The 22,293-nt window shown below is 37.6% G+C and overlaps 1 protein-coding gene across 3 annotated transcripts in view; it reads right to left on the bottom strand.

Annotated features, from left to right (window-relative positions):
- Positions 1-2,496: 2,496 nt before the first annotated feature.
- PTN (pleiotrophin) overlaps positions 2,497-22,293 on the bottom strand; it is a 127,980-nt gene continuing 108,183 nt past the window's right edge. For all 3 annotated transcript variants that reach the window (XM_020998081.2, XM_020998079.2, XM_020998080.2), the window contains exon 5: positions 2,497-7,299. In XM_020998081.2, coding sequence (XP_020853740.1) covers positions 7,244-7,299 — 56 coding nt within the window. In that variant the 3' untranslated portion in view covers positions 2,497-7,243. The remainder of the gene's footprint in view (positions 7,300-22,293) is intronic.

Raw genomic sequence — 22,293 nt, 5'->3', positions numbered from 1 at the left:
CATTGGCTTTTTTTGTGCAAAAACTTTTTAATTCAATGTAATCAAAATTATCCATTTTGCATTTCATAATGTTCTCTATCTCTTGTTTGGTCATAAATTCTTCCTTTTTCCATATATCTGACCGGTAAACTATTCCTTGCTTTCCTAATTTGCTTATAGTTTCACCCTTTATGTCTAAATCATATACCCATTTTCTTATCTTGGTATGGTATAAAAAGTTGGTCTATGCCTAGTTTCTGCCATACTGTTTTCCAGTTTTCCCAGCAGTTTTTGTCAAATAGTGAGTTTTTACCACAGAAGCTGGAGTCTTTGGGTTTATCAAAGAGCAGATTACTAAAGCCATTGACTACTGTGTCTTGTATACCTAACTGATTCCACTGATCCACCACTCTATTTCTTAGCCAGTACCAAGTAGTTTTGTTGATTGCTCCCTTATAATGCAGTTTCAGATCTGATACGGCTATGGCACCTTCCATTGCATTTCTTTTCATTAATCCCCTTGATATTTTGGACTTTTTGTTCTTTCAGATGAATTTTGTTATTATTTTTTCTAGCTCTATAAAATAATTTTGTAGTTTGCTTGGTATGGCACTAAATAAGTAAATTAATTTAGGTAGAATTGTCATTTTTATTATATTAGCTCAGCTTACCCATGAGCAATTGGAATTTTTCCAATTATTTAGATCTGACTTTATTTGTGTGAAAAGTGTTCTGTAATTGTGTTCATATAATTCCTGGATTTGTCTTGGCAGGTAGACCCCCAAATATTTTATATTGTCTACACTTACTTTAAATGGAATTTCTCTGTCTATCTCTTGTCACTGGGCTTTGTATAACTTTTATCCTTAAAGAATGGCCTAGGGCCCTTAGTAGTTAAGTGACTTGTCAGTGGTCACTCAGATAAAATGTGTCAGAGGCAAGGTGTACAAACTATAGATAAGTCAAGTAACCCCTCCGAATGTGTGTGCGCATGTGTTTGAAAGATGCCAGTGTTACTTCATTGAATCAACCTGTAGGCAGGATTCTGTTTAAAATATGAAAAAACATCACAGAAGAGATTTAATAAGAATCAGAGAGCTGATCTACTCATCATGCACCTTGCAAAGTTTTTCAATTCCATTATTACATTAAAGGTGCAGTGTGGCTTGGACGTATAAAAGCCAAATATTAAGAAGGATTAGAAGAAAATCACACCTAGGTATTACATTTTCAGAAGTTTTTTTTTTCAAATGATGCAGGAAGAAAGAATGATAAGAAGGAGGAAGAATGTATCATTTCCAAAATAGCACCTCCTTAAATACACAACCCCAAGTTTTCAAACTGATCTGAGATATCCTTGTTCTGTACTTCATCCATAAGTTTAAGCAAGTGAGTCAGAAAAGCAAGGTGACAAGGCTTTTAATGACTATGTACACTATTAGTTTTAATGACTATGTGGGCAAGTTTTTACATAATGTAATATATCTATGCATTTGCAATATGCAACTTTAAAATGGCATGTTATTTTATTTGTTCTTTACAACAGCTCTGCGGTAAGTACAAAAAGATATCATCTCCACTTTTTTTTTCAACAAGGAATCAACCTCTGAAAGGAGATGTGACTTGCCTATAATCAAATAGCTACTAACTGTCAAAAGCTGAAATTGAACATAGGTCTCTCTGCTGACTACAAAAGCACATTCTTTCAATTACCCTGTGTAACCACTGTGAAAGGTGCTTATATATATAAGGATGATGATTTTGGTAAGTGAGGTTATTTTATAGAAGGTGACAAAACTAAGGGCAGCTAGGTGGCGCAGTGGATAGAACTCTGGACTTGGAATCAGGAGGGTCTGAGTTCAAATCCAGCTTCAGATGCTTGCCATTTACTAGCTGTGTGACCCTGGGCAAGTCACTTAACCTCGATTGCCTCACCAAAAAGCACAACAAAAACAAACAGAAGGTAACAAAACCACTTAGGAGAAGGCCTCTCAGCCTTTGATTAACAAATTAATTTTGCAGAAATGCAGTCATGTTTCACTGGATGGAAGGTGATTTAGCTACATAGTCTTCATGTCCCCTTGATGAGTGAGATTGACAGTATGAATTTGGAGAAGAAATCAAATTCTAAAGTACCTTATGGTTTCTGAATCTATTCAGTGTTCAATTGACTTCCCACACCATCCAGATCTCCTGCTTTTCTAGTATATAATAACTGATGGTCACCAAGACAATGAGTCATCAAGGAAAGTTTTAAATCATGTTCAGCATAATCTGTTTGGGATAGTGTGGTGCTAGGCAATACTTGCCACTCTTCCATTTTTATCAAATGAATAAAATAAAAATATTTTGACACTTAAAGAATTAAGCATTAATTTGACCTTTCCAGACTGCCAAACCCATGACCATTTAAAATGACTGCAGCATTACTGTAATTCTCTCATGATTTTAGAAAACTCTTAGAAGAGAATTTGTATTCTATCCAATAGTTTTGACAGTCAAAAGACAACAGCCAAGTTCTCTTTGATTAGTTTATTTTTTTTATTTTTTATCTCCACTAAGAGCAAGTCAAGTAGGTAGATACAATCAATAGATGTGTACATTCTCTAAGGCATCCCACCATCACAGGAGGCTAGGAAACCATTAGGGATATTATATCAGGATTATTCTTGTTTTTATTCTATTATGCAGATATATGGCTTTCGTGCAGATTTTAAAGACCAAAAGATAATATGCTTCTAACAATCAATATACAAAAAAAAAAAATTAAAAAAAAACTTCACCCAACCCCATGAGTAACTTGGTACTATAATGTTTAATAGGTATATACATGAGATTCATCAATCTTTTGTGCCTGTTAAGTTTGTATTTGAATATATTTTCTTATTTTAAGCTATAAGAGCAAAGTTTCGGGTGCAGGGAGTGGAAGATCTGTTGATTTTTCCTCCCTTCTCAAGTGGAATAGTCATTTAGACCATCATTTCCTCACATGAAAACATTCTCGAACTGAGATATTTCATTGGCTACCCTGCCCAGGCACTGCCAGGTCACCCTGAGGGCATATTTTAACTTTGGTTTCTACTTGGCATAATGGGTGACTGGGAGCAATAAAAGAGAGCCATTACTGTAGCAAGGGGACATTAGTCACCCTCTTTGAAGTGTCCTCCACACTGTCCTTCCCCTGGAAGCCAGCATTCCAGACAAGTATGAGGTAGGCACTACTTGCTGCACACTCAGGACCTTCTTCCCTCTTGAGCAAACTCATTGGAAAATAAGTTCTTTTAAAACTGGAATCAGTGCCTTGATAAATTGCTTTCAGGACTCATTTCCTGCCCTTGTCATTGTGGAAGAAGACTAGGAAGGGAGAAATTCTTTGCCTCCTTCCCATTTAGCAGACTAGAATCACATACAACATTCTAGCAAAGCTTTGATTTTTCAGACTTGGAAAGAGTGTTATAACTATATAATCTGAGGGAAAATACTCTTTTCTCTTTCCTTCATAAAAGATCACACCCCAAAAAGTCTCCTTAATTCCTTTACTCTTCACTTAAGAAGGTGAAGCCAACTGAATCATCTTTTTTTTTATGGAAAAAATTGTGTAGCCTTTCTCACAGGTCGCTCAAACATTTATGAGTTCAGAAGTTGATTGAATTCTGGCTCTCCTTAGGTTAGATAATATATAGGAAGTGACTGAGAAATCAATGCTTAAGGAGGGGTAAGAAATCTATGCCTTTATTTTAAGGATTTCATTCATTGCCTCCAGTCACTTTGAAACACATGCGGGTAAAAATTGACAGCAGTAAGAGCCAAATTTCAATGGCTTTCAAATAAATGCATGTAGAAATTAAGTGCTATCCAGGACTCACTACCATTCTTTTCTTTAGTTTTTCTCAGTTTAAAAGCAACCCAGGTTTTCTACAAGTTCATCTTTCAATCTTTCAGTCCCAGAACAAACCTAAGCATGGCTCTCTATCCCTATTATCCTGAACTTGGATAATGAGATAGAATTTTCTTCTCCTTATTTCTTAATGTGGTATCCTAGAAGTGAGGCTAGAGAAAGCTCTTCTTGAAAGTGAATTTTGTTCCTAAGTAATCAGATTCTTCATCATGGGATATATAGTTTTTCAACTTCCTATATGACCCTAGGTAGAAATGGTTTCAAGGATGTAACTATCTCAAAGAACCACCCTCTGAAAGACCTTGAGAGATTGGGAATTCTATATGTAATCTCTTAGGCTTTTGGGAACTCATTTGCCACCATCTGCCCTGACATGTGGGCCTCGACTCCTTTCTTGTCCTTCTTCCTCATAACCTGCACAAATCAGGGATGAAGCAGAGTCATAGCTCTTCATGGTAAGTGAGAATAACTAAGAAAGTAGACATGTGTTAGAAGTTGTCAAGGGATAGCACCCCTCCTGAACACTAAGACATGATTACTGGGAGCCCTTTAATGGAGATTCTCTTTCTAACTTGCCAGAAGGTTTTGTAAGAAAGCCTCATGCCAACTGTATTCTTCTGCTTGGGTAACTGGCAAATACTTGAATGGAAACCCTTGAAATACATAGGGAAATCTAGTAGAGTTCTCTCTGTATCACCACCCATTTCCTCCAGGTTTAGCAGGTTTAAACGCTCATGAAATGAAAAGAGCTTGGAGAAAGGCTTCCCCTGGTGTTTTCTGAGACTCCCAGGTCTGTGGGGATCATCTGTTGTTTCACCACCACCACCAAATGCAATAATCACCCATGTTTAGAGCCTGGGCTTTTTTGTTCCTCATCTCCTCAGTTTCTCATTATGATTTAGCAAGTCAGAGAAAGCCAGTTTCGGTAGAATGGTTATGGCAGTTGGAAGGAAATCTAATTTCACACATATGCAACTGAGATTACAGCCTTGTTATACAAACTGACCTTTTTTTTTTCCATAACAAGGAAAAGAATCAGAGGGTCAATTATATGGTTTGTTAAGGGCTGGAGATAAAACAACAGAAATCTCCTACATTTCTTTGGCTTCTCATAATGTCCTGTCAATACAGGAGTGTGGCATGGATATTTACCAGGCTGTCACTTGAGAGATCTTGCTCTGACTCATTACTGATGCATGAGCTGTTGTTTTTTGACCAGTACCCGTAGTAAATGCTAATGGATAAGCAATGCTAATGACAAGCTAATAAAATGTAACATACCTCCTTCCATCACTCCCATCATTTAGTTGTATGAAATCTTGAATAGCCAACAGACAGTTGGATGCAATACATTTCTTTCACCTCATCCTTCTATACCCCCTGTGCATATTCCCCCCTTTGATTGGAGTTGGCTTAAAAAAAGACATCATTTCTTATGCATCTGGCTATCATTTGTATTTTCTAAGGCATTCTGTTTTTATTAAATGGGAATCAATCTCAAGGCATAGCCCTTATCCCTAATTATTTGGTAGGTTGGAATTTAGTTCAGAGGCAGAATTGAGCACAGCCTCCCTAATGGTGAGACTTTGCCAAGAATTTAGTATGAGATGGGCCAGACCAATGGTAGAAGAGATGAAACTATTCTGGGAATGGATCTCGTGCCCTTTTAAGATTACTGGTATATATATTCCTTCCTTAAAATAAACATAGCAATAATTTTAATCTTCTGCCTTGCAGAATAGTTGATTGGAATTGTTGATATGGAAATAGTTGATATGGAATAGTTGATAGAAAAGATTGATGCTTTGAACTTAGCCAATGTCAAACAGCTTTCTATCTCTCATAGAATCAGAGAAATCTTTCATTCAGAGACATAACTGGAATGGTATGATTGAGGCTTTGCTCCAGGGCACCAATGTTTAGAGAATACAAAGATTTAACGCATGCACTTCTGCAGCTAGAAATAAGAAATTACTAACTAGGAACTTATAACTACCTAGTTAACATGAAAAAAGATAGGAGGCTACAAGTTCACAGGCAGTTAATAGCACCCATCTGTGAGCCACTGTGGTAACTAACTCCCCCTTTTCAACTGATTTGGTCCTGCTTACTTATTTTACTATCTGCATATCATGAATTTCAAGGTTTATTGGGGGGATACAGTTTGTGCTGTTTTCCCTGGTCCCCTAAATTCCTAATTATAGCTCTGTTTCCTTTATAAAAGTCCCTTGCAAGGCCAAGAGATGAAGGTGCTACACAGATGGTCTTTGGCACTCACATGATATCTATTGGAACCAAACAGCCTGGCATAGACACAGGGCTCGCACTCTTCCATTTCTCACATTGTTACTCTAGGACTGGTATGTGCTTTGCAACTGTAAACCTTTCCATTAAAAATGTAATTCTTTCCTCTTCCCCTAAGCCAGTCCTATATGTGGCCTTGCCTGAGGCCAATAGCACCAAACTAACCACACTTTCCAGTAATTGATGTAAAGGAAAAAAGCATCACTAAAAAAAAAAAATCTTCTGCTCATGCACAAAAGTCTTTTAACTAAATCTAAGTGAAAAATTCTCATTGCTAATAGGTAGACTGGGTGGAGTGGGAGTGGGGCAGTATGGTGGGAGGTAGGGGAGGGTTATGGAAGTGAATTGTTTCACAAAACAGAGTATTTTTCTTACTAGCAATTTTTCAAATGAAAAAGAAAATCTCTTTTGTCTAGAAAATAAACACTGATGCCAAAATAGGAGACCATTTCTAACACAAAATAATATTTTTGCGTTAAAAAAAAAACACCATTTGGTCCAGAACATAGGAAAAGGTTTAAGATTACTGACCTTTCCTCTTTTAACTGACTAAAAGCAAAGAAGAGTTCATTGGTTAAAAAGATGACATTTGTACCTGTAATAAATGGGCAGAGGAATTCAATTTTATTTAGCCTGGTAAAAAGTTTAAATTTGAAAAGGGGGTAGGAAGGGCATCTAACCTGAGAATGTATTTACTCAGTCATATGAAATTTTAACTCCCACCAAAAGAAAAACAATATATAGAGATGGTTGATTTTAGACCTAAAATTGTGCATGACTCAAATTTGAAAAATTGACTTTAAGTTTTCATAAATTGTTCATTGTATAATAGAAATAAATTTCTAAATGGAATTACAGTCTTTTAATACAGGCACCTAACAGTGTTATGGTTACACATGAAAAAATACTACTATAAAAAAGTTCTTTTTTTTTCTTTCTGCCTATTGTATAATTAAGCTATAAATAACTTTAGGATAGAACCCCTACGGTTGGTGTAAATAAAACTGTTAACTGAGCATGTTTGCTGATGTCCCTTTCATGTACTGCCCAGCTTGCTGTCTTTTAGTCCAACATCTTCTCCTGTTTCTTGCCTTCCTTTTTCTTCTTCTTGGATTCTGCTGTGGTAGCCAAAAGAAAAGAAAAAACAACATTAAAATACCAAACCACATAAATACAAGAACCTAACCCACCCCTAAAAAAGGCAATAGGATAGGGAGAGGATTTCAGGGGGGAGAATGGAGTGTCTCACTGTCCCGAATGCAAAAGGAAATGTCTGAAGTGGGGGCTAAGGGCTGTGTATGTGTTGTGTGTTGTGTGTGCTATGTGTATGTTCATGCTGAGGGTGGAGGCGGAAGAGGATATTTTAGTGAGAAAGAGAATTCTTTCTGTCCAGTCAGCTGCCACTACTTGGCATGCAAGGCATTGTCTTGAGGTCTTGTTTATAAAATAGGAAAATAGCAGGCGATGGAGAGAAACCAGGTCACATCTCAGTGGAAAGCTAAAGACTAGCACTGCACACCCCACTTCCCCTTCTTCCCTTTCCTGCGGTTCTGCCTGTATTGGCCTTTCTGTGACCAGTTCCAGGGAATGGCAGTAGAGGACTGAGACCTTAAACTTCTCAGCTTCAGCTTCTGTCTCCTCTCTGGCTTCAGTTAGCATCTTTGTGTGCCTGAAAACCCATAAAAAGGCCATTTGTATAAAATATCTAACAGTAGCTAGGAATTTGAGTTCCTGGGGTTTGATCACCTTTGGGGAGGCAAAGAGAATGTGTCAAATTTGGTTCATCTGCAGCTGTCTAAGGAAAGCACTTATAAGGATGATGTTAATGTAAAGATCTATGTTCTGATCATGAAATATGGTACTCCTCAGGAAACACCCAACTCAAAGTCAAGATGGGTATGCGGAGGCTCCATAGTAGCACATAGGAGATGCTAGGTAAGTCAGCCTAGGTTAAGATGGATGCTGTCAATCAGCAAGCATTTCTTGATAACTTATTATGGGCTAGGCACTAAGGATACAAAAACAAAAGTGCAACCATGGAACTGCAATACGATTCTGGGGTTCTATGCTCCAGCCACAACTTATGTCTCTTACAAGAGGAAATGAATGATGGTTAGGCTCTATTAGAGAGAGAACCTTTATTTCATCAGTATTCTTCACCTACTCACACAAACATCACCAAGTAATATTCATTACATGTTCTCACTATGTCCACCAGACATCAGAAATTAATATCATGTTTGTACTTAAGTTTCAGTATTTAAGTTTGTAATATGTTTCTTTTTCTTATTGTGCATTTAAGCTCTAGAATTTAAGTCCAAAAGAAAAAAAAAAATAAATTAATACCATGGTGAGATCACCAAATAAATATGCACACCTTTGCAAAGCCAGAGGCCCAAATCAACCCACCAGCCAATCAATAAGCATTTATTATGTGCTCACTGTGTACCAGGCACCAAGCAAAATGCGGAAGATACAAAGAAAAGTAAAAAGTACTTCTTGCCCTTCAAAGAGCTCAAATCCTAATGGGGGATTCAACTATGTAGATGGAGGATTATACAGAACAAAAGGTAACACCAAAGGAAAGAGCACAAATATCTAGGACACTACCCATTCGTTCATTCATTCAACACATATTCATCAAGCACTCACTCTGTACCAGCCTGCTAAGTGCCTAGGACATGAAAACAAACAAACAAACAAAAGTTCATGTCCTAGAGGAGCCTATGCTGCCACACTAAAAATATGGTAATTGGCTGAAAACAAGGAGATAAAAATTAAATCCACCGGAATAGAGAAATTCACTGAGGGAGAAAGATGTATACGTGCTCATATGTACATGCAAGCAGACAGACATACAAACACATAGCCAATGAGGGAGGTGCAAAGATAGAGGCCTGCAATAATAGCCACTACAAGATACTCTCCAGTGTATCGTTCTGCAAACCAGGAAGGCTAAATGAGCTACAGGAGTATGGTGCAATCTAAAATAAGGACAGTACCACAAAACTGTAGAGGTGACTCACAGCAACCTAATGCCTATCAACAATGAAATCCCATCCACCAAGCAGTGTGATGGAGTGGATGAAATATAAGTCTTAAGGTCAGAAAGATTCAGGCTTCAATCCCAACTCTGTTCATGAGCTGGGTGACTCTAGGGAAGTCACTTACCTTCTCTGACTCTTTGTTTTCTCATCTATAAAAAGAAAGGACCAAACAAGATTGCCTCTATACTGCCTTCCAACTCTAAATCAATGATCCCATGTTTTTATGAGCCTGCTATGTGCTAATCTCAGGAACAGAAAGAGAAAATGAAAACATGTGTCTGCCTTCAAGGAATTTACATTCTATTGGGAGTAGGGATGCTGGGCAGATAAATCCATATAACCTTATATTTTCTTCCATAAATATTGCATCTTTCCCATGCCTTTCCCCATGCCCATCAAGTAGAATATAAGCTCCTCAAGGACAAGCATTGTTTCATTTTTGTCCCTGTCTTTGCCACAACCCAGTATGTTACTAAAGGGAGCCTTGGCCTCTTCTTACCTGTTTGCTAGAGAAAGCTTCAGCTTAATGAAGGACATTTCTTCATCCCTAGACTGTGGGCCTGAGAAATATTTCATCAACAACTGGTAGCTCTTGGTGACTTTGACTGTGGTATGGAAAGGTCTTCTTTGTTTAGATTTAGAGCTGGGAGGAATCATCATCAAGTCCAACCCCCTCATTTTACAGATAAAGAAACAAGCTTGGTGACTTGCCCTTCTCATTCCCACTGCTTCCCAAGATTCAAGTTGGAAGTCAGATTACATCTTCCCACAGAAATCAATGTCATCAATAGTGAAGAGCGTGCTGGTCTGGCTCACGGTCTTGTATCTTATTGCTTAATTTGCTTTTTTGGAGAGGGGTGAGAATAACCAGGGACATAATTAGACTTATAAAAACTCACATTTCTATAACACATCCAGGTTTGCCTAACCACCAGCTATAGTATTGTTTGTAGGAGAAAATATATTCTGAATTCCAAACAATTGATTTGCAAATTAATTTTACAAAGAGTCATAGAATGAGGCTTGATGAGAGTGTTTAAAATGTCTTTGATTTGTTTTATACCTTTTAAAGAAGTCAAGTTTGGCACCACTGCTGTCCACAACTGAAAGGCAAGGTTGCCTACTAGGTAGTCAACAATTCCTATTAGGTTCTAAAAAGATGTGGTACAGAAAATGGGGGAGAGGGTATGGATTCTGACATTCAAATGCTGAGGCAACCCTAAATCCTATCTGTCTATTGTTCCTTATCAATATCCTTTGCTGAAGCATCGTCTGTCTCAGAATCCCTTAGCATGGGTGGCCCCCAGAGTCCTTTCCTCCCCTCTCCACCACTGTCCTCTCCTCCACTTTCCTCTCCTCTCCTCCCCTCCCCTTCACTGTCTTCTCTTCTCCTCTCCTCTCCTCTTTTCCCTTCCCCTCCACTCTCCACTTCTTTCTGCTGTTCCCTGTCCTCTCCTCTCCCCTCCTCTCCTCCCTCTACATCCAAAAGGGTACATTATAAGTAATAAGCTAACTATTAATGTTTGTCCACTGATTGATCCAATTGCAAATGTCTTCAGTGCCTACCTCACAGAGTTGTTGTGAGGCTGAAATGACATAATAAACATAAAAGTACTTTGCAAACCTTAAATCACTATATAAATAGCAGTTATCTTTATGTCTTCCTACAGTACATGCGCCAAAGGACAGAAAAACCCTGTTTGGTTCTTAGGCTTATCATCTTTAAAGAAAAAAGTGTAATAAAAATTTGAGTGGGCCAGATGGTCACCATGCTCTTCCCTTTGATCCTAAGTTAGCAGCTGGACCAGTCGAAGAGAAGATAGGTCCCAGTCCTGCTTTATGGATGTTGGAAGGGTTGAACAGTCATTGAGGAAGCAGCCCAGTACAGTAGAAAGAGCATTGACATGGCAGTTAGAGGATCTGGGTTCTATTTCTGCCTTGGATATTTAATACCTGTGTGACCTTGGGTAAATCACTGAACCTCACATGGCCATGGTTTAATCATCTGTAAAAAGAGATCTTTGGACTATATGGTCTCTGGGATTTCTTCTAGCTCTAATGCTATGATCCCATGATGAATCTAACTCCCACAGCTGCTTAAGAAGTCCTCATCTGAGTGATTTTAACCTTACCTGAATTCAAATCCAGTCTCAGACACTTACTAGCTGTGGAACCATGAGAAACCCTATTTGCCTCAGTTTCCCCATCTGTAAAATGAGCTGGAGAAGGAAATGGAAAACCACTCCAGTATCTTTGCCAAGAAAACCCTAGACAGGGTCACCAAGAGTCAGACAGGACTGAAAATGATCAAACAACACAACTGAAATGGACTGAACAACAACAAAGTAACAAAACCCATGACCAGAGGTGGACTTCTGGCAGACTAGAAGTATTCAGGACAGGAAGGGGGAAACTTTCAGATTTCTCTTCTAGCATTAAGAATAAGGAGGAGAGGGGCAGCCAGGTGGCACAGTGGATAGAGCACCGGCCCTGAAGTCAGGAGGGGCTGAGTTCAAATCCAGCCTCAGACCAAACACTTGACACTTGGTAGCTGTGTGCTCCTGGGCAAGTCACTTAACCCCAATTGCCTTCAAAAAAAGGGGGGGGGCTGAAGTACATATCTATGAAGATTGAGTTAATTCTTGATTTAAAATAGGTATCTTGTTTCCTTCATTCTTTCTACATTGTGTAAGTAATCAATATGTTGGCATTACTAAGGGATGTATATGAGAAAGTTAAAACTAGATATGGAATGTTTGGTTCTGGATTTTTCTATAATGTGCATCTGGACAACCAGCCACATGATGCCTGTACTTTCAAATAAGATAATATCATGAATTTAGTAGGCTAACAAAAAGGCAGATGGATGTTTAAGACAAAAACCAAGGAGGGCATGTACCCTGCTTGGGAGGCAAGGTGGAAAAGTGCATTTGGAATCAGCTGACTCAAGTTCAAAAATTATCTCTGTCCCTTAATCTGTCCAACTTTTGAAAAATTATTTTGCCATTGTGGGGGTATTTCTTCATCTTTAAAATAAGAAGGCTGGACTGTATCACTTCTAGAATCCTTTCCAACTCTAAATTTATGATAAAATTTAGCCCTAAAAATAGAAATCTAATATGTCACATATACACACAAATACCTATTCACATCGCCATCAGATAGTGTGCCTTGCACATTGTAGATATTCAATAAGTATTGATTATTGACTGATTGTTTGATTAGAACAATTAATGTGTCTAATTGAATAAATCAGACAATATCTGGCATATCACGGTTTTGAGACTATCTAAATAAGCTGTATCACATCCAAAGAATGACCAGCTTGGTGAGGAGACTGAAAATCAGGTTCAGGGAAGAGGCACTGGAGGTCCTGAGTATATTAAGTCTAGAAAAAAAGAGAATGTAGATGGGACATTCTAGCTTTCTCAAACAGTTATCTTGTGTAGGGGCAGCCATGTGGCACAGTAGAGAACAGGCCCTGGAGTCAGGAGGAACTGAGTTTAAATCCAGCCTCAAATACTTACTATTTGTGTGACCCTGCAGGAGTCATTTATCCTGTGAGGCTCTAGAGGGCTTCTAGATCTGGGCCCAGTAATGGAGCAGAATCTTGGCCACAGAGATAAGGTCATGGCACGTACCTCTCTCTTCTCAGCATAGAGGTGGGGGACTACAGTGGCAGAAGATTGCACACAATGTTATCACTGTATTGGGTTTTTTTTGATGAATTGTTTTAAATAATTAATTACAAGAGAGACTTCAACTGGGTTGTGTGGGAGTGCGGAGAAAGGGAAGGTATATCCAGAAATCACAGCCATGTAAAACCAAAAGCCATCCATAATTTATCTCCAAATAACAGAGTTGCACACTTTGTGAGATAGTGTTTCTTACTATTTTTCTATCACTAACGATGCACAAGTAGAGTCAGGATAGCCACTTCTAGAGGGTACATGTTTAGATGTGGATTGGAATAAATCATTTCTGAGATCCCTTCTAATAATGAGATTCTGTGATGCTCAGTCTAAGACTCAATCAATGGATGGTTGGAATGAGTGTGCTACTCTGGGAATGCAAACACTTGGGAGGTATGTAGGTTTTTGGAGCTCTTGCTCTGGAGTTTGAATGTATTAGTTCTCTAAGACCCTAAGTGGTACTTTATAATTCTGGAACTTCCATAAAAATCTCTTCCTCCTCTTGGATCCAGTTGACCAACACACCTAGCAAGGGCGATCAAATTAGCCCAGTGCTGTACACACTGTTGTGGGTTGGTAATTGCCTGCTAATTATTGAATCAGACGTGGAATGATGCAAACTCTCATCACGTGGCTATGTGTCATGACATGATACCATTCACTGAATGTCCCAATATTTGACTACAGGGAGAAAACATTGACCTTTACAAGTATTACATTGCACATGGAGAGTAATACGCTTTTTTTTACTATTTGAGTTAATGTATTCACAGCTGTACTTCACCCTCACATTTGTGATCTTGGCTAACAGTAAAAAAATAAATGGAATGCATTATTCAACAGAAAAACTAAGTTTTGCAATGTTAGCATTTTCTGTGCACTTAGCTTACTCCCCCTCTCTTTTCTCCATACACTCTCCTCATATAGTTACTGACTCTTTCCCCTGATCCATCTTTTCTCATCTGTCAATCTTTTCACCCTCTCTCTTTGACCAGACAAATCATAAACCTTATCAACCACCTACCACCCTAGAGCAGGGAACTAGTTGTATATGTAGGTACAGATATAGGTGTAGGCATGCACATGGATGTCAAAGTCAATGTCTGTATAAATGTAGGTGCCAATGTGAATGTGGATCTAGTTGTAAATCTATGTACAAGAATGTACATCTCATGTGTGCACGTGTATATATGTTTATGTGCATCTCTGAGTATATCTACAAGCATTCTAGCTTGTCCATTCTTGCTAGCTGTGGGAACAGAGGAAAATCACTTAACTTCTCTGTGGTTTTGCTTCCTTATCAATAAATTAGAGATAGTAATACTTGGGCAGATAGGTGGCCCAGTGGATAGAGCCTGGACCTAGAATCAGGAAGACTTGAGTTCAAACTATGTGACCCTGGGCAAGTCATTTGACCTTTGTCTGCCTCAGTTTTCTCAACTGTAAATGGGGATAATAATAGCGCCTACCTTGCAGGGTTGTTGTGAGGATCAAATGAAAAATATTTGTTAAAAAAAATAAGAAAAAAGTGCTTAGTACAATGCCTGGCACGTAGTAGGTACTGTATAAATGCTTATTCCCTTTCCCTTCCCTTTCTTCTTTGCGCCCTGGCTCTTCCTCTGAATTTATCACAATATATAACTTGAGAGTAATAGTTTCTCATCTACAAAAATGGTGAAGATAAAAAGGACAATATTCATAAAGCATTTTGCAAACTTTAAAGCACTGTGTAAAAGCCAGCTAGTATAATAATATAGGTACTTAAAGCTTTTTTTTTGAAGAAAGAATATTCTTAGCCTTAAGGTGCTATTGAAATGTTATTATCGATCCTGAGCTATTGTAATTATTTTTATGTAGCTATACTTGTATATGCATGTTAGAATACACTAGCATATGGATCTGGAGAGGAGAGAGAGAGAGAGAGAGAGAGAGAGAGAGAGAGAGAGAGAGAGAGAGAGATGTATATGACTATACCTATCTGCATTGGTATCATGGTGTGGGTTTTTCTGCAAAAGTATATTCATACAAAAGCTCCTAGTTGCATGCTAATTTCTGTGAAAATATTTTAAACCTAGCACCCTTGTATCATCCCTGTGTATTTGTGGCATTTACTCTTGGTTACTTTTCAAGCTATATTTTGGTCAAGGGGAACATGAGTTTTGTGGGGTGAGGGGTGGGTGTGTGTGTGTGTGTGTGTGTGAGTGCATGTGTGTGCGTGTGCACGTATGTGCATGTATATATGTACGTGTGTGTTGCCATCTCACTGAAGTATAGAGACTGCCTTAACTCATGTTCCCTTCTCTTTTGAAACTCATTTGAATTTCCTAGCCTATAGAAAGCAGAAGATGTACGTGAGGAGGACTTTTGCTCCTGTTTCTTTTCATCTAGTTACACCATGATACAATGGAAATAACAATGGATTTCAAGTTGCAAGACTGGTTCAATTCTGAATTGTCCCACTTAACTTTGTGATCTTAGGCAAGTCATTATACTTCTCTGGCCTCAATTCCTTATCTGTAAATCATGGAATTGAGTTAGTGGTCCCAATTTAAAATTCTTTCAAACTCTATATGCGATCATTTGCATCTTTAATAAACTATTCTCTAAGCCAGGGATTCTTATAACCTAAGAAGGTCCATGTATTTCAGTAAGAAAAAATTACAGCTTTATTTCTTTCAATGATGAATTTTTAAAAATAATGTAAAAAGTGGTCCACAAGCTTCACTAGACTCTCTAATGGGTTTATGACACAAAATATGTTAGGAATGTATAACATAGAGCCTATAAATTATTTATTAACCAAAAGGGGAAAATTTCTATCAAAAAGGGAAAAAATATGATATCCACAACTTCACCTAGCCAATAGGAACATGAAACTGAGCTACTATGCTGGATTGTTCTCAAAAAAATACAGAGCAACTTGGAGAAGTCACTTCAAATCTACTTCTACATTTCTAGAATGGGGAATTTCTAGAATGGGGAAAGTCTGTAATGAAAGGGGGAAAATATATATATGTATATACATATGTGTGTATATATATATATATGTGTGTGTGTGTGTGTGTATATACACACACATACACATAAAATCTACATTTATTTCTATGTATATAGGTAACCGTGTATATAGGTGCATATATATGCGTCCACATATACATACCCATATCTGTGTTTTTGCCTTTCTTTGCATACTTAGCACTTAGAACAGTACCTAGAACATGGTAAATGCTTAATAAATTCTTATATTGACTGTCAGATAGACTTCTTATTTCTCTGTGGTCCTCCTATATCACAATTCTCTATATTCTCCAACATTATGAAAAATAAAGGAAGGAAAAAATAGTCGCTAAGGTAGTATTTGGTGAAATTATATATAATTTATAATAAATAATACTCCTTGAATGTAAATATTATATTTAAATCTAGATGTGTGCATATGTAGCATATAGATATTTAAGATGTCTAGACATAACATATACATATTAGACATTAGAAGTCATCTAGCTTAAATAAAGCACCCAAACAAGGAAGGCTAAGTGATGGAAGAGTCCAGTGGAACAAGATTAGCAAAAAGTTATCTGTTGTGCATATGTATTTGTATTTATAGCTATAGCTATTATGTGTATAAACACATGTACATACACATAAATATAATGATGTGGAAGGGTTTGTTGTTTTGTTTTGTTTTAAATGGCCTTATACCAATATATTATCCAGTTATCTTACTTCCCATAATTTAAGTGAAATATTGGATGAGGTGAACTCTAAATTCACTTTTAGCTCTAGGAGTTTATGATTCTAAATTAATCAAACACTTTGCTGTTGTTCAGTCATTTCAACTGTGTCCATCTCTTCATGACTCCATCTGGGGTTTTCTTAGCAAAGATACCGGAGTGGCCCACCATTTCCTTCTGTAGCTTATTTTACAGATAAGGAAACTGAGGTAAACAGGGTTAAGTGTCTTGCCCAGAGTCACACAGCTAGTAAGTGTCTGAAGCTGGAGTTGAACTCAGGAAGATGTGTCTTCCATTGATCTATACGCTGGGGAACACAGGAAGTATAAGAATTACACAGGCCTTGACCTAAGTTTCCAATACAAGGGAAGTAAATCAAAATGCATACAAGCAAATATTCTGTCCTACAAGGTAGACTGCGATAAGGAAAAAGAAAAAATAGAAACTACTCTAAGATCATGCAAGAAATGAAAAATTATTTCAGGTGAAGGAATCAGCACAAAGTTCAGAGTCTTCAAGAACTGGATCTTCAAGAGACAAAGATGTGAAGCCAGAGTATTTCAACCATGATGGGCAGCCTAAAATTTGAATGAATGAAGGTGTGAGAGAAAAGGCCAAAACCAGGCAAAAGCCAATGGAACAATGTGATTGGAATTGTAGAGTATGTGAAGGACAGGAATTGGTAGACTAAAATTCACATGAAAACAGAAAGGTCTGAAGATTTAGCTGACTTCAATATGACAAGCAGCTAGGTGGTTAGAGAAGATAGAGTGCTAGGCCTGGAGTCAGGAAGAATCCATCTTCCTAAGTTCAAATCCACTTAACCTCAATTACTTCCAATAATAATAATAATAATAACAATAATAATAATAAAAAGAAAGTAAGACTGCTTGGTCCTCAAAAAGGAGGAGCAGTGTGCTAGAGCAGATGGAGAGTTGGTCCTAAAATCAGGAAAAGCTGAGTTCATGCCCTATCTCAAACACAGGATGGTTGTATGACTCTGGGGAAATCCCCACTGCTCTGCACAGAAAGTAACTCTCCAGGACTATAAATTGCAGAGGAAGAGCTTTGGACAAGTGAGTTTATTCCTCGATGAAATCACAGGTCCAATCTCCATCCCAAAGGGTAAAAATTGAATAATGCTTAGAAGTCGCAGAGAATCAGATTGTGACTTAATATAATTAAAGCAAGTGGGGAGGTGGGTTGAGATTGCACGCTGCCATAGGAAGGAAATATTTATCAAGTATCTACTATATGCCAGGCACTGTGCTAAGCACATTAAAATATTATCTCATTTGATCTTCACAACAACTCTGTGAGATACGTTCTATTATTTCCCCCTTTTACAGTTGAGAGAATTGAGGCAGACAGAGCTTATTACACCCAAGGTCATACAGTTAGTAAAGTATCAGAGGTGGGATTTAAATTCAGGTCTTCCTGACTTCAGGCTAAGCACTCTATCCACTGAACCACCTAGCTGATGTGGATGATAAAACAACATAAAGTTCATACACATATATAATCAGAAAATTTCCATAAATTCACTATCCAAAGGAAGGGAGACTTTTTTGAGGAATGATTTAGCTTAAAAGTGAAGAAATACAATTGTTCTCCCTCTATTCTTTTGAAGCAAAAATTTCCCTCAATCCAACAGCTAATGAGTTTGAGCAATGTTCTGTGACACAACCTTCCTTAATACTAATTACTGTATAACTGTGTGTATGTGTATGACTAATGAGGCTCAGAGCTTGGAATTTGCCAAGGGACACTGAGGGAGCCTGAAACTGACACTTAAGCCCCACAGATATTGGCAGTTCCCAGTTCTTGCATCTGTTTCAGCAATTAGAACCAAGACTTCTTTAATAGGGATGAAGACACAACATCCAGAAGCTTCCTTGAGGTGAGCTTTGCAGTTTCCAGCAAACAGCAGGTATTTAGCCATGTGCATTAGTGTAGTTTGGCCACAGGCTAGAAGTCCAATTTAGTGGTCCTAGTTTTATTTGGCCAATCAAAGTTTAATTTTAGAGAATAGTGTAAGAGGTAGAGGGAATGTGATGTATGTAATGGAGAGTGAGTGTGTCGGTCTTGGAATCCAAGGTTCAAGATCCAGGCTCAGGTTTGGGTTCTGACACAAACAAGCTTAATTATCATGGGCAAATCACTAATTATTCAATTCCTACCACCTCCCTAAAGCAACTCTTTATCACTGTAAAATTAATGATCTCCTTTTGAAGAAGGAGTTTCCACCATGGAAGTTTTTCTCACACGGATTAGTCAAATATACTTACATCGTTGTTGTTGTTGAGTCATGTCTAACTTTTCGTGACCCCATTTGGGTTTGTTCATTTTTTGTTTGTTTTGTTTTTTGGCAAAGATAACAAAGTGATTTGCCATTTTACAGAAGAAAAAACTGAAGCAAACAGTTAAGTGACTTGCCCAGGGTCACATAGCTAGTAAGAGTCTGAGGCCAGATTAGAGCTCAGGGAAATAAATCTTCCTGACTGTATATATATATATATATGTGTGTGTGTGTGTGTGTGTGTGTGTGTGTGTGCATGCCTATATATACACACACATACACACACACATATATATACACGCAGAGTATATATCCACTTATTAGTATACATCAGTTGATAATAATATACATCAATTGATATATCTATATATAAAATCATATGTCAATGACATGTGTATATATGTATATATGTGTATGTATATATATAATATATATATATATATTTATGTGTATTGCTATACAGACATATCATAGTTTTATGTGGATATATCTATATATTAAACATGCAATTGTGCATAATTTTAAAATACTGTAACATATGTAGGTAGTTTTAAGGTTTTTTTTTTGGTGGGGAGAGGCTTCTCTCAATTCAACTGAATAAATTTTAAAAGCTTTTACTTAGTCCCTAGCAAGCTAGGTGGTACAGTGGATAGAGCACTGGGTCTGGAGTCAGAAAGAACTAGGTTCCAACTGGCATCACATACTTATTAGCTGTGCAACCCTGGGCAAGTCACTTAACCTCTGTTTGTCTCAGTTTCCTCAGCTGTAAGATGAGGATAATAATGCCCTACTTGCTAGGGTTGTGTGAGAATCTAGTGAGATAATATTTGTAAAGCACTTAACACAGTGCCTGGTTTATAGCAGGCACTTAAGAAATGCTTCTTTCCTTCCTTCCTTCCTTCCTTCCTTCTTCCTGCTTTCCTTCCTTCCTTCCTTCCTTCCTTCCTTCCTTCCTTCCTTCCTTCCTTCCTTCCTATATGCAAACCTAGTGTCAGACATAGACTATAGTGATAGATATGACTTAGACCTGATCTCCAGGTGCTCATAACTTAATCTCTCAAAAGAATAGAAGTGATTCATGGGACTTGTTTGTTCCATTGATTGAAAATAATATTACTGAGGTTAAAGTTATAAATTTAATACTCTTCTACAAGTTTGTTTTACTCTGATCCATGGGCATATATTTCATCTCTAAATGTAGCTAAGAACTTTACCAATGTGTCCCTGATCAAAAGAATTCTAGGGAGAAAAGAATGTGGAAAAACTAGTATAGATTATTACAACTAATAGAAAAGGCAGATGCCCAACTACAGGTCAGTAATATCATTTTTGTATACAAAGGATACCATATTATTAATATGTAAATACATATGGCTAATAGAGTCTCCTAGCCAAAAGAACATGGTAGATTCTGTCTATAAATCCAATTGCATAGAAAACAAAGATCACAAAACTCTCTAGTTACATTTAGGAAAATGGTATCCCTCTATTCCCTGCCTACAATAGAATTGAGAAGTGAAGGGATGCAGGGTAAAGAGGAGTCAGAAAGCCTGAGATCAAATCCCATACCATACCATACCATACATACTGTACCATACCATACCATACCATACCATACCATACCATACCATACCTAGAGCTTTATAATGATGAGGAAGTCAATTCAACTCTCAGTGATCCAAGTCATTCTAACACTATATATATTTGAAGGATTAGCATACAGAAGAAGGATTCAACTTGTTCTATTTGGTACTATAGGGTGAAATAAGGGCAATTGGTAAAAGTCGTAAAGAAGCAAATTTAGGATTGATATAAGTTAAAAAAAATCTTAACAGCACTATCAAAAAAGTGAATGGATTACCTCAGGAAGCAGTGAAATCTCCTTTATCAGAGCTCTTCAAGCAGAGCCTCAATAAATATTTGTTACCTATATCATGGTATATCTTCATTCTTGATTATAAGTTGGACTAGATGACCCCTAAGGTCCCTTCTAACTTTCAAATTCTAATTGGGAAAAGTTACAGGCAAGTTTTTGATCTTCATATGTGGATGGAATTTCCACACTGGAAGATCCTTACTCTGATGGTCTGGACTTCCCTGTCCTCTCCCTCAGTACATACACACAGACACACACACATACACACAGACAGACAGACACGCACACACACACACACACACACACATACAAACACACACAAATACACATACACACACAGTAGAAATTCACCTGACAATGATCTTAGATTGGCCTAGAATAGAGTCAATTGGAATCTACCTCCATTGCTAAGGATGAAGCTATGACCCACATATTATATATGTGTGGTATAAATCTATAATATGCCCTTAAAATGTACAAGGTACTTTCTCTGAGGCAACCCTTGAGGTAACTCTTTGATAATAAGTAGCTCTAGTATTCCTATTTTATAGATAATTAAACTAAGGCTCAAAAAAATTAAAGTAATTTGCTAGTTAGCTAGTAAGTGCCAGAGCTTGGATCTCAACTCAGAGCTCCTTACTCCAGATCTAGCATCCCACCTGCCACCTACATGCTTCTCCATGAAGGACTTACTTTGGGAACCTTGGTACATCATTGTAACCTCAGAAGTTTTCTGCAAATCAAAGTAAGTACTTTTTTTTTTCGGGGGGAAGAGAGAAGGTATGAATGGAAGGAGGCAACTTGAGGTATCTATTATGCAAAAAAGGGAGATTTTGGTCTTCCTTCCCATGAATAACTGCTCAAAGCTAACTCCAAAGGACAATGTAAGAAGTTTCAATAGAAAAAAGAGGAGGATGGGCATCGAGTAAATGACCAAGGTTCTCTAAAGGCTACCCAGTGGAGGTAGGGACATTGTTCTAGTCAATTCAATTCCATTTAGCTCAACAAAGATTCATTGAGTGCCAGAATTATGCTAGATGTTGTGAAGAGTACAGTATAAATAAGAGATAATTCCTACCCCAAAAAAGATTATCTGACTAGAGAGTTGAGTCTTATGAGCATGAGACATTTACAGGACCATAAAATATAGTATATAATAGGCAAAGTGCTAAATGGAGTAGAATCACACAACTTAGTTGTGTAGGATTGACACTAAGTCTTTGGGTCTTCTGGAAGGGGGGTAAGTAGTGATGGCTAAAGTTTTGAAGGAAAACTATATGAAGGTAAAACTTAAGATGAACTCTGTAGAACTTCACAGATTTGGAAAGACAGAGGGGAGAAGTAAGGGCATAAGAGACAGGAAAATAACAGAAAGTAATATGGTAGATAGTATCCAGGTTCCCTGAGCACGTTGGTGTGGGAAGAGAAAGGAGGAACCACAATGAGGACTTTGTTAAAACACAA

This window comes from Phascolarctos cinereus, unplaced genomic scaffold, assembly GCF_003287225.1.
Source record: "Phascolarctos cinereus isolate Bilbo 61053 unplaced genomic scaffold, phaCin_HiC Scaffold_1;HRSCAF=81, whole genome shotgun sequence".
Lineage (NCBI taxonomy): Eukaryota > Metazoa > Chordata > Mammalia > Diprotodontia > Phascolarctidae > Phascolarctos > Phascolarctos cinereus.
Note: the sequence above shows the minus strand (reverse complement) of the source record. Positions and strands in the feature narration are given on the sequence as shown.